Source organism: Podarcis tiliguerta (genome assembly GCF_965153285.1).
Source record: "Podarcis tiliguerta genome assembly, chromosome: 12".
NCBI classification, from domain to species: Eukaryota; Metazoa; Chordata; class Lepidosauria; order Squamata; family Lacertidae; genus Podarcis; species Podarcis tiliguerta.
The window spans coordinates 23683978-23697449 of record NC_139545.1 but is presented as its reverse complement, the minus strand read 5'-3'; the positions used below and the strand labels follow the sequence as shown (position 1 = coordinate 23697449).

Sequence of the window (13472 nt, the reverse complement as noted above, 5' to 3'; positions counted from 1 at the left end):
AATGTTTCCATTGTCTTGCACAGCACAAGCTTGTTTAATATAACAAACAAATGTTATGTTGTATTAAGCCAGGTAATGCTCATACTGCAGTGCAGTCTTGTACAGTCATTTGTCTCCCTCTCGTGACAAACTAATACTAGGATCCTGGGTTAGACTTAAATATTATGTTAGTGTCTACTCTTAGCTCCCTTATGTATAATTTTGGTATATAGTAAATCAGTTAACATGTCTCTTTGTTGATCCTGTAAACATTTGAAAAATGTTTCCATATGTATAGACTAAATAAAGAGTACTGACAGATTCATTGGTTTCATAATTTTTCTCTTTCTGCAAGTTAATAAAAATCATGGTTTTATGGCTTTCTTTTCTTTTTCTTTGCTGTTCTAGTCTTCTATTAATAATCTTAAAAGGGTGTGAAAATAAATGTACCGTATTTTTCGTCCCATAGGACGCTCCGTCCCATAGGACTCACCTAGTTTTTTTGGGGGGAAATAAAGGAAAAAAATTTTTCCTTTATTTCCCCCCCAAAAGCAGGTCCGGGAAACCGAACCAGGTCGAGGAACAGCAGGGTGGCGGCGCTGCGCCTCCCTGCTGTCCCCCGAGCTTGTGGGGCTGGCCAATGTCTGCCCGGCGTGAGGGGCGCCCTGAAGCAGAGCGCCCCTCGCGCCAGGCAGCAGGCTGCTATCCGCAGCGTGGGGAGCGCTGCAGGGAACTCCTGGAGGGCTCCCCACGCTGCGGGTGTCTGCCTGGCGCGAGGGGCGCCCTGAAGCAGAGCGCCCCTCGCGCCAGGCAGCAGGCTGCTATCCGCAGCATGGGGAGCGCTGCAGGGAACTCCTGGAGGGCTCCCCGCGCTGCGGGTGTCTGCCTGGCGCGAGGGGCGCCCTGAAGCAGAGCGCCCCTCGCGCCAGGCAGCAGGCTGCTATCCGCAGCGGGGGGAGCGCTGCAGGGAACTCCTGGAGGGCTCCCCACGCTGCGGGTGTCTGCCTGGCGCGAGGGGCGCCCTGAAGCAGAGCGCCCCTCGCGCCAGGCAGCAGGCTGCTATCCGCAGCGTGGGGAGCGCTGCAGGGAACTCCTGGAGGGCTCCCCACGCTGCGGGTGTCTGCCTGGCGCGAGGGGCGCCCTGAAGCAGAGCGCCCCTCGCGCCAGGCAGCAGGCTGCTATCCGCAGCGTGGGGAGCGCTGCAGGGAACTCCTGGAGGGCTCCCCACGCTGCGGGTGTCTGCCTGGCGTGTGGGGCGCCCTGAAGCAGAGCGCCCCTCGCGCCAGGCAGCAGGCTGCTATCCGCAGCGTGGGGAGCGCTGCGGGGAACTCCTGGAGGGCTCCTCACGCTGCGGGTGTCTGTCCGGCGTGAGGGGCGCTCTGCTTCAGGGCGCCCCACCCGCCGGGCGGCAGGCTGCTATCCGCAGCGTGGGGAGCGCTGCGGGGAACTCCTGGAGGGCTCCTCACGCTGCGGGTGTCTGCCCGGCGCGAGGGGCGCTCTGCTTCAGGGCGCCCCACCCGCCGGGCGGCAGGCTGCTATCCGCAGCGTGGGGAGCGCTGCAGGGAACTCCTGGAGGGCTCCTCACGCTGCGGGTGTCTGCCCGGCGCGAGGGGCGCTCTCCTTCAGGGCGCCCCTCGCGCCAGGCGGCAGGCTGCTATCCGCAGCGTGGGGAGCCCTGCGGGGACCTCCCGCAGGGCTGCCTAGGGTGCGGATGTGTTCCCGAAGCGCCGGGCGCTCTGCTTTCAGGGCGCCCGACGCTCCGGGAAGCAGGCTGCTATCCGCAGCCTAGACATCCCTGGGGAGCTCCCGCAGGGCTGCCTAGGCTGCTGATGTCTTCCTGAAGCCTGGAGAGCGAGAGGGGTCGGTGCGCACCGACCCCTCTCGCTCTCCAAGCTTCAGCGAAAGCCTGCATTCGCCCCATAGGACGCACCCAGATTCCCCCTTCATTTTTGGAGGGGAAAAAGTGCCTCCTATAGGGCGAAAAATACGGTATATTTATTTTGTACAACTCTTTTAAAGTTACTCAAATATGGAAGTTACATTTCAGTGCCCGTTGATTTGCAGTTCCTTTGGTTACAAAATGATAGGGATATTTTTTTTCCTTTGGTAGTTGCAGAAGCTCAGTTTAGACTTAAGTTAAACACTATATAGTGTTGAACCCAACGAAATCACTCAGCTGACAGTAATGCATCCATCAGCGACATGGAGTGGGAAGCAATGTTAGTTTCTCCCCCACTCCACCAACACACACACTTCTTAATTTCCCCCCAAAGGGTTGAGGGGATCCTCTAGGACAGATTTGGGAGTGGGAGGCTCAGAGGTTGCATGGGTGGTATCCAGTCATGGTAGCCATTCTCCTGACAGGAAGCTCATTCTTAGTGTGGTGCAACAACTACATCCACTTGTTTCCCTACACTTTCAAAATGTGTTTTTCAACCTCCAGGGCAGCAGCTATTTTTGTTAGATTTTGAAGAGTTAAGCTTCTGCATTGCATTGCAGAATTCTTAGGCGACAACATCAGTACTCAACTTGTGCTAATGTTGCATTGGATCCTGCCCTTTGAACTGCTGGAATATAATCATGGTGGAGGTTCTATGTGGTTTCTTAGTACAAATTGCTCAGATCTCATGAACCTTAGATGTTACACTCTTTCTGATTTCCTCGCTGATAGCAATATTAGGATTTATTTTCCTTTAGAATTGTATACCCAAAATGTTCTTTGACAAATGCCCTTTTGCTTTTGCAAGGATAATTCCAAAACTGCAGAAACTCTTAAAACTGAAAACGAAGAACTCAAGAAAAAGCAGAATGAGGCTACTTCCAAAGTTTTACAGCTTGAAGAAGACATCATGACTGTTACTCAGAAAGCTATTGCAAAAGAAACTGAGTTAGACAGGTATCCATCTAATTTAATCCTGATATTTAATCCTGATATTGAAAGAGAACCAAATACATAAGGATGTTTTACTTTGTTCATAGCCTGAAAGATAAACTCAAGAAAGTAGCCATTGAAAAGGAACAACTTGAATGCCAGTTGAAGACTGAGAAGGATGAAAAGGAACTCTACAAGGTAATTTTTCTGCTTGTCTGATAGATAGCTGAGAACTAGAATTCATGCATTTTTCAGTAGAAAGATACAGTAAAATAAAGGTCCTGTAGATATATGTATATATAAAAAAATTCTGTTTGATGAAGTTAGTTTTCATAGACCAGCAACACAGCCAGTCTGACAAAGATTTTATTATTATTATTATTTATTAAATTTGTATACTGCCTTCATCCAAAGATCACAGGGCAGTTACAGCATAGCATTACTGGAATGTCTGTGTTGCTGTTTCCCAGGTTCATACTTAACTTCATAATAAGTCTTCCATAAAAGAAAAATAGAACATTCGCTTAAAGGTTAATAAAAGAGAAACGAGTTTATAGCTACAAAAGAGATGTTCAGCTACAAAAGAGAAGTTCAGCTCTTTTGTATGGATGCCTGGTCAAATCTGTGTTGAACATGCTATTCACAATCTGAAAAATGCATCAGTTTCTAGCTACTTACTCCAAATAGGCTTATAGACTTTACAGAGCTGTTCACTCATGGAAGGAACATCACTTCTGATGAAACTTATGTTTTCACAAAAGACATGAGTATCAGCTTAATAAATATATTTGAAAAGTGTCTGTTCAGAACTATTTTATTTTATATACCGTTTCAGACATAACTTTAAAAAAGACCTTGAAACAGTTGATCAAGCTAATGAAAAAAATAGGAATTCATCCTCATGGTAGCAACTATATTAAAATATTTGCCCTTCTGTCTCTTTTTGGGGGGCTGTTTGGATTAAACATGATTGGTAAGGATGAAAGGTGGTTCTAACATTACATATGGTTTGTAATTATAATTAGATACATTTGAAGAACACAGAAATTGAAAACACAAAACTTGCATCAGAAGTTCATACTCTAAAGAATTTGGATGGAAACAAAGAAAACCTTATAGCCTATTATAAAGAGGAAGTTGGCAGATTACAACTGTGCATGGCTGAAAAAGAAAAGCTGAAGAGAGCTTTCTTGCTTACTTCATCAAACAAGGTAATGGGGGTACTTTGGTAACATATTAATGTTTATGATTGAATTCTGCTTTTTATTCTGTGCAGTGCATACCTCAGTTAACTCAAATTATCTGCAGCGTAGTCATTGGGTAAATGGATTCATTCTCTAAAAGAGGGGTTGATTTTCTGTTTAAATTGTTGTCAGTGTTGTCAGACTTGTTGTCAGTGTTCATGTTTCAGACTTAAAGGCAATTCTCCATTTGTGGCATGTTTTCCCTTTAGATATTGCACACCTCTGTCTTGTCAAATAGCTTATGTTATGCTGATAATTAGAAGTAATCCTTTCATATACTTTTGTTTACCAACATCTTTGTTATAATATTTCCAAAATACCGCTCTTCTGCAGGAAACAGAATCATGATATTAATATGACCAGCAGGCTAGATATGGGTATCACGGTTTGTATTGTTCAGGAATGGAGAAAAAAGGAAGCCAAGTGAAATTATTAGGAAGGTTTAATCAATGTTATGTAAAGAACTGATGATAAATATGGGTCAGTAACCCTGTCCATATTGCTTAGTGTGAAGTTGTACTGATGGCCTTTCCCTAAAAGTAGTGCAAAACTATGTTTTGTGTGCCTTCCATTTGAAGATAACTGAGACACAATCTTGAGTTGCATTTAAATATAAGTTTTCTACTTTTTATTCTAGGAAGAGGCAAGTATTTTGAAGGAACAGCTTCGGAAAGCTGAGGATCAGATTCAAGCTAGTAGGCAGGAAGCTCTGCTGATGTCAAAAGAACTCAGTGATGCTGTAAATGTGCGCGATAAAACTATGGCGGATCTTCATAATGCGAGACTAGAAAATGAAAAGGTGAAGAAGCAACTTGCTGATGCTGTAGGTGAACTTAAGAAAATGACACTGGTGAAAAATGAACAGGTAAGAGATTGGTTGCACTGTTCAGTTTAATAATAAATTTTCTGTTACAGATAATACAAGACAAAATTATTTGGATAATTACCAATTATCATTCACTTTCAATGAGGATTAGTACAGTGGTACCTCGGGTTACAAACTTAATTCATTAACCCGAAACCGTTCTTAACCTGAGGTGTGCTTTCGCTAATGGGGCCTCCCACTGCCGCTGGCGCGCGGTTTCCGTTCTCATCCTGGGGCAAAGTTTGCAACTCGAGGTACTTCTTCTGGGTTAGCGGAGTTTGTAACCCGAAGCAATTATAACCTTGGGTACCGTACTAGTCTAGAACACAGTAATTGCATTGCAGTGAAGAGATCCAGTGAAATGTTAGCACAAGGAGTTGATCTTGTGTGAACATCAGCAGGCAAGCTTAAGTGTTACAAAATATAATAGCAAGTTCTCTAGGTAGTTAAAATATATCTTTCACATGATACCTATTGGATTTGCCTGTTGTGCAGAGACTTGTGCAGGCAGAATGGCTGCTCTAGCTGCAGGTCGCAGTTGAATAGCATCTCCTGCTTAGGCTGACTCCTTGAAGTTTAGAGTAAGGTTACCAGATTTTTAAAAATAAATCTAGGGATGCAAGCAAGCAAGCAAGCAAGCAAGCAAGCAAATAAATAAATAAATAAATAAATAAATATTTTTTTAAAAAAAGAGAGAGAAAAAAATAATTTGGAAAAATTAAGAAAAAAGTCAACACCACAGATCAAAGTTTGCTTTAAAATTGAGCTGGCAAGGAGGTCCTCTCTGCGAATGGGCGGACAGCACCCAGTGGGGACCCCAAGATGCAGCCAAGCCTCTTGCTCTCACTGTGGGGCTGCCCCAAAGCTCCCATCCACCGCTGGCTGAAGTGATCCAGCGCTCCCTGCTGCTGCCAGATCGAGCCCAAAGCTTTTGCACGAACACCCACAACACTCACCCACCCACTGCTTCTTTCTCTTTCTCTCTACCCCCACCTTGGTATAGGTGTATGCATTGCCTTTGAAATTTATTTTTTTAATTTGGAGAGTCTGAAAAATTGCTGCTTATACTTGGCTCACCCTCCACTGGCCATTCCGGTAGGTGAGCAAGCGCGGTCTTATCTCCAATCTTGGTGTTAAGCAACACAGTGCTAAGATAAGAGATAACAGGTCTGTGCACGTGGTGTGATACAGTGTTAGGTCATGAGCCCAATTCATTGATTTGGCAGGGTTAATTTGACCTGTACGCCAGTAGTTCTCCAGAAAGTAGCCAGAACATGGCATTTGAATAGTATCCTAACGGTTAATGTTTATAGGCAGCCTTTTGAACCAACTGAGTTGATTAGTCTTAATACAGGATGCATGTCAATTGCAGTTTTCATCTATGATGTGCTATGGAAGAGAGCCCATTGACTGCTGGGACATTTTTTGGTTAAAGGATTGGCTTTGTCCGGTAAACGTTCCCAGAATGACTCCTGTTGTAGCATAGTTGAAACTGAGTAGGTGTGTTCCCAGTTAATGCCTGGCTGGGAAACAGTTAATGGCTTCATACAACTTGCACTAAACTTTCCAGAGAAATAGCAAGGCATATAAGAAAAGTAGCTTCTCTTATCCCATTTCAACATAGTTTCTTAAAAAGAAAAATTGACAATTTGACGTCAGCAGAAGTAATTTCTTATTTATCACTTAAAAAAAACTTATAGTACTAAGAAAAATCACAGTTATTTTGAAGAATAAACACACTTTTAATAATGATCATTCTGTTGTTAAAGGAAACTTCCAGCACTGTAGAGAAGGAACTACGCAGAGAAGTTGAAGACTTAAAGCTCCGCCTGCAGATGGCTGCTGATCACTACAAGGAAAAATTCAAAGAATGCCAGAAACTGCAAAAACAAGTCAATAAGCTTATTGATCAAACAGTGAGTAGCATTTGTGAATATGTAATATTTACACACTCAGTCTTTTTAAAATCAGTTTACTACTGTGGGAGAAATAGAATATTTTTACAGGAAAAACATGTAACTTTTTTATTATTATCCACAATGGCTATTGTCTGAAAATCAGTTTAATGTAAGAAAGTTGATTAGAGAGGAAAAAAATCAGTTCCCTATCCCACATTGCTTAGGAGGGTTCCATGACATTCTGTTTATTTTAAAATGAGCAATTTCTGTGCTGCTGTTTAGAGCCATGAATGTTCTCAAAGGAGTTCACAGTAAAAAGTTACTAAAGTTGTTTTATTGTTTTTCCTGTAACTACCCAATTATAATAATAAGAAGAACAACAACCATTCATTCATTCATTCATTCATTCCCTGCCCATCTAGCTGGGTTTTCCCAGCCACTCTGGGCGGCTCCCAACAGATTAAAAACAGAATAAAACATCAAATATTAAAAACTTCCCTAAACAGGGCTGCCTTCAGGCTTCTTCTGAAAGTCAGATAGTTGTTTATCTCCTTGACATCTGATGGGAGGGCATTCCACAGGGTGGGCGCCACTACCGAGAAGGCCCTCTGCCTGGTTCCTTGTACCCTCACTTCTCACAGTGAGAGAACTGCCAGAAGGCCCTCGGAGCTGGACCTCAGTGTCTGGGCTGAATGATAGGGGTGGAGACGCTCCTTCAGGTATACTGGGCCAAGGCCGTTTAGGACTTTAAAAGTCAGCACCAACACTTAGAATTGTGCTCGGAAACGTTGAACAGATGGCTGTGGCATGAGTCAGGTACAAGAAACTTTGTTTCTCTGAACTTTGGGACATAAGAAGATCTCTGCCAGATAAAGCCAAAGGCCCATCTAGTCCCAACTATTTTCCATAAAAGAGTTGCTCCAGGCTCTTGATAATTTTGGTTGGTGTTTTTGCACCTTCTCCAGCTCTACATTATCTTTTTGGAGGTGCAGTGACTATAACTGTACATAATATTCAAAGTATGGTTGCACCATACTTTGTATAAGGGCATTATGGTATTAGCGGTTCCATACTCTGTCCCTTTCCTAATGAACATGGAATTCAATTTTTTCCACAACTGCTGTATCTTTGGTTGGCATTTCCACTGTGTTGTTTTCTACATCTCCACGATCTGACCAGTCACCAGCAGTTCAGACCATTCCGTCCCATCTTCATCTGCGATGTATCCTTCCATCCTGAAGTTCCTTAGGGCAGTCCTAGAGGCTGACAGTGAGGGATGTGCAAGGAAAATGTTTGTTTCTGCTTTTGTTATGCTGACCTATGTCACTACTTTTCTTTGCTGCTAGAAGGACAGCACAAACTACATGTATGTAGAATGCACCCTTGGTTGCATGATGAGAAATAAATTTTATGTATTTATAAATTAAACTTATCTGGATTACAGATAAGATTCATGATAGCAAGCCCTTGGCAGATCTTTTGGGTGGCTCTTGAGGTGCAGTTAGATGGTCTACAAGACCCAAGAGATCTATTCCACCAGTCAGATGTGGTTCAATGCAGTGAGAGACTCCAGCTGTTAATGCGTTTGAATGCCCAGTCATAGAAGCAGCAGAAGTAATCAGTAGCCTCTCTCTTTGTTAAGTACATTTTGGGTTGCTACTAAAGTGATGAAGAAGACGCTGCCAAACAGTATTCTAAGTGGATGGGTGGCAAGCAAGCAGAACCAGAGAGGGTGCCCCCTGGAGAGGTGATTTGGGCATACCTTTCCCCATAGACAAGAAAAGGAACTGAGCTTACAGTGAATTTCCATTCTGCGCAAAAGACAAGAAACAGTCACTGCCACCATTATTTCATTTCATTTTTATTTTAAAGATTTATATTGGGCTCTTAAATTTTAAAAGTGGCGCATAAATATTAATAAAAGAAAAACGTATTTAAGATAACATCAGAAGTCCTATCAAATAGCAGTAGGACAGAAACATGAGAGTATGATCAAAAAGCACCAAGTAAAATGGCTTGTGCAAGAGTAATTTGTTGGTAGGACATACAGTACTGTCAGTTCCATGTGAGCAATTAGCGTACTTGTAAACGTAAAATACTTTGCAAGTACATTTGAAAACTACAGGTGGCAGGCACCATCTTAAGAGGCATTCCCCCTTTTCTTCATAGGAGGGAATGCTGCTTTTAAAGATGCTTGCTATGACTCATGCATGGATTATCTCAAAAAGGTGTATTTAGCCAGATAGCAGCTTTAAAATATAGAATAAAATACCTGTTGAATTAGGAGAAATGGAAAAATGATGAATAAGAAGAAATCATGAAATGGGAGATGGATTCTTTTGAAATAGATGGGTTCCGTGATTACGTCTAAATAGCTAGTACCAATTGAGGAATTGTATATATCAGTTCTTCTAACTGCAAAGGTAACATGTTCACATTTCTCTCCCACCCCGGCTTGCTTTACTAGTCCCTTAGAAGTTGGTTCATAAACGGCTCTGCTGTGTATTGGAGTGTAATGTGCATTCTCTTTGGCCTTCTGAATGTAAGGTGTTCTTGATAGTAGCAAAGCTTCATGGAGTGCATTTGTAACGGCCCCCCTCCCAAAATGAAACAACTTTTGTAGAGAGATAAACAGCTATGTTTCAAAAGAACTGTAGAGAAAATACTAAATCACACGGAAGCATTTTCATTGCTTTGATTCTTAATCTAGGCCAGCAAAATAGGAGCCAGTATGATTGGATAACAAATGAGGAAACCAGCTGGCAGCTTTTATTTAAAGAAGCTGCAGTGCATGTGAAAGGGCCAATGAAATCTGCAGGGTTGTGAAATCTTGACTAATAATTTTATCTGCAGGACGAGAAATTGAAATGCAGTGTCTATGCTGATGAACTGGCTAAGTTGGAGCTGAAATGGAAGGAGCAAGTGAAAATTAGTGAGAGTGTGAAGCAACAGCTGGCTGCAGTAGAAGACCAGTATCTAGTAAGTCTGACTCTTCTTTTAACAGTAGTGCCTAAACATTTAAAGACATACAATAATAAACAGAGATTAGCTGCTGATCATAAGGATCTTAAAATAAATGCATTGTACAAAGCTGTTAATTAAAAATAATTAATTCACTTTATGGAGAGCTTTGTTGACTCGGATTTTTGTTGCGCATTATTTCTCCTGGAAATATTATTGGCTGAATATGCTAGCTTTTTCTTAACTGTGCAGTATTGTACTCTGGAATAGAGTTTGATTGTATATAGTAGCATATGTGATTGTACTGTTAGCAGCTACCCTTTTCAGCATTATACCATGAAGCCTGAAAATTCTACTCGCAAATCAACATGGTTCTTTCTAGCGGTAGAAAAATTGACCCGGAGAATGAAATTGTCTAGTTCTTACATGGTGTACAAGTTGGGTTAGTTTCTGCTTTTGGTGATTAATAGTACTTAAGCATATGCAAGGTGCCTTTATTGCCAAGAACGGAATCGTGCCCCCACACCTAAGGGTAAAGAGTCAGATGGCACCTCCATTTTGAAGAAGGGGGAGGAAATGAAGAATCACTTCCTAAATTGAGACACTGCCCCAAATCTGTCTGATAGAGTTGAACACTAAAGTACTCTAAGACGGGGGTTACACCCTTCCTCACCAGAATTGAGCGAGCAAGTGAGGTTCAATCTACTCACCTATTCCTCATCCACAGAAATGTATTAACAGCATTACTGCTCTGCTCTCTTAACCCATATTCCTCCTCTCCAGAGACAGAGAGGCAATATCCAGCAATATCTCACTGTTACTCCCTGTCTTCTGCACCCCCCACTTCTGAAATAAAGGGATGAAGAGATAGGTTTGTCAGATCCTGCCTTCCATGCAAGAACTACAAGCTTCTTACTGTTCAAAGGGCTGCTGTGTAATTTTGTGTGTGACATAGATTGGTTGAAAACAGCAGGAGAGGGATTGTGAGAATCCAGCTCATTTACAGTAATAGGAAGAGAGAGCTCTCCATTCCCCTAAAAGGTTGCTACGTTTTCACCTTAAGGGCCTGACAAGATTTTAGAAACTGATAGGTGACAGAAGAATCATCCAAAAAAGTAGGGAAGTGCATGAAAACCCAGTTGAACAAACTGATTTAGTAGATGGAGGAATTGATACCACAATCTGTTGGCCAAATGAAGGACTTGAGTCTGCACTGCTGCTGATCAAAACTTTATTGACAACTGTAATAGTGATGTAAATGATTATTTGTGTGTAATTTATGCTGTTACGGAACATCGGACTGCAATCTTTAATCAGAAGAAAATTTCATTATAAGTATAGGTGAGGAATAGCTGTGCATTGCCTAACATGGTTTGTTTGAACTTTTGTATTAAATAGGTGCAATTGGCCGAAAAGGACAGACAGATAAATGAGCTGACATCCCATTTGGGAATCCTCAGCAGAGAAAAGGTACTGATTAAATGTTTCAAGTTGGTGAACTGCTTCCATTGGAGATGGTTTGGAGCTGTTGCTGTGCAAATGAAGCTGCTTCAAAAGTGGGAAGGCTGCCTATAGAAACCAGGAATTGTTAGTAAAAACATGCAACGGGAAATGTTCAATTAGAGTTTATAGAAGTGTTTATGTACCATTCTTTCACAAAATATTAGGGAAAGTATAACATGAAAACAAAAAATGTATAAAAGATATATTAAAATGATTGGTTACACAGGAAAAACAACTGCATAGGGCAGTCAGCATGAATTTTTCAAGAGATGTCTGAAGGTCAAAAACAAGTATGCCATACCCTGCATAGGGCTGGACTGAAATGTCCCATGCCTGTTCACCAGACCTTTCGTAGATGGCAAATTGAGGTGGCGGCGGAGAAGAGGTTAGCAATATTCACGGGTGGATAAAACTTACTGTGGTGTTATTAGCGCTTTTTAAAAAGCTTTGTAAAAATGCTGCTTGTAGCATCACCATGTCCGTTCTTTTTGAAAACAAAAAACAGGAACTTTGCAAAATGCCTCTCTTATCCCAGAATGCTATGGCTCTCTGCAGAATGATGGTGTGCCGGTGGCAGCATTCCACAGAGGGCTGATAATGTTTTGCTGCTACCACGCATGACATTTTGCAAAGGTGTTTCTCTTTAAGGAAAAGATCTGCCCTGCCACAAAAAAGGAAGAGGGAGAGGGGAAAGACTTGCCATTGCCATGGCCAGCTCTTAAGTGCTCCTTTTCCCCATCTCAAATGTACCCCTTGAAAATTGCAGCTAATCTTTGGTGTGTGGGTGTAAGATTGAGAGAGTAGCTTCAGTGCAGGCTTTTCCCAGCCAATAGTTTTTAGAAAAGGCCTTAGTTATCAGAATTAGTAATTGGTTGCAAACTGCATTATGTGAAACAAGGAAGAAATGAATTCAAATACAGTTGAAATAAAGTTAAGAATGCATAAAGCATTGAAATAGCTGAGATGAGAATAGTTCTCTGGACTGTTTTCTATACTGTAATGTGAGAAACCAAATGTGCTATCTAGAGATATTCTACATTTTTATAAGGGTTTCAGAGGCTGATCACAATCCACTAACAGTTCCTGCCTCCTTATACTATCTAGTACAGTGATACCTCGGGTTAAGTACTTAATTCGTTCCGGAGGTCCATTCTTAACCTGAAACTGTTCTTAACCTGAAGCACCACTTTAGTTAATGGGGCCTCCTGCTGCTGCCGTGCCGCTGGAGCATGATTTCTGTTCTTATTAGGAAGCAAAGTTCTTAACCTGAAGCACTATTTCTGGGTTAGCGGAGTCTGTAACCTGAAGCGTATGTAACCCGGGGTACCACTGTACAGTATAAGGAGCAGAAACAGCCCCAATACATACATAGGTAGAAATGTTTGGTTTTTTGGATGGTGTTCTTCTGATCCTAGATGGATTTATCTGTTGCCCAAGTTTGAGCAGTTCTTTATGCACTGTGTTTAGTGTTTAACGAGTGGTGACAGTTCCATATTAATTTAAACAATAAAGATTAAAAATAAAATGTAGCTCAAATTAGTTCTAAAAGGAACTAAAGAGTAATCATACCCATATGTTAACTAGATTTAGGGATTACAGAAAAATCAAAGGCTAAGTATTATGTATAAATGGGGACTAAGTAACTTTATAGGTTTGAGGATAGCAGAAATAAATGTGTTTAGCATTTCCTCTTGGGTAAAGTTTGTAAACAAATGTATAATGGAATATAAATTGGGAAGCAATAGAATGCACTCTGTTTAACCTTTTAACAATCTAGTCTTTTCAGGAAATTCATAGATACTTGAACAAAAGCCTTTAAGTACAATCACCATTGTTGGAACTGTGTGTTTAAGATGATTCTCTTCTGCTTAGCTTTATCAAAACACCATTTTTATTTAGGTTCGTTAAAACTTAAAAGAATTGTTGTACTGCATACTTCCATAAAGATGATATCTTTGTAATGTTCAAATACCCTTTTGTTATGATAAACAATAACACACAGCTAGGAACTATCAACTTTAAAATCTGTGGATCTAAGAAATGTGCGGGCAGTCCTTGTTTGATTTCTTAAAATTTTCCAGTCACTTTAATCTTATATGGAACTTCTTAAGTTTAGACTTGGGAAATAAAGCAGCTGTGCTTTATGTATG

General features: G+C 41.7%; 1 protein-coding gene across 9 annotated transcripts in view; it reads left to right on the top strand.

The window, feature by feature from the left end:
* TAX1BP1 (Tax1 binding protein 1) overlaps positions 1 to 13472 on the top strand; it is a 35366-nt gene that overhangs the window by 13162 nt on the left and 8732 nt on the right. For all 9 annotated transcript variants that reach the window (XM_083404876.1, XM_083404870.1, XM_083404877.1 and 6 more), the window contains 7 exons: positions 2727 to 2875; positions 2959 to 3049; positions 3877 to 4062; positions 4733 to 4960; positions 6730 to 6876; positions 9712 to 9837; positions 11218 to 11289. In XM_083404876.1, coding sequence (XP_083261002.1) covers positions 2727 to 2875; positions 2959 to 3049; positions 3877 to 4062; positions 4733 to 4960; positions 6730 to 6876; positions 9712 to 9837; positions 11218 to 11289 — 999 coding nt within the window. The remainder of the gene's footprint in view (positions 1 to 2726; positions 2876 to 2958; positions 3050 to 3876; positions 4063 to 4732; positions 4961 to 6729; positions 6877 to 9711; positions 9838 to 11217; positions 11290 to 13472) is intronic.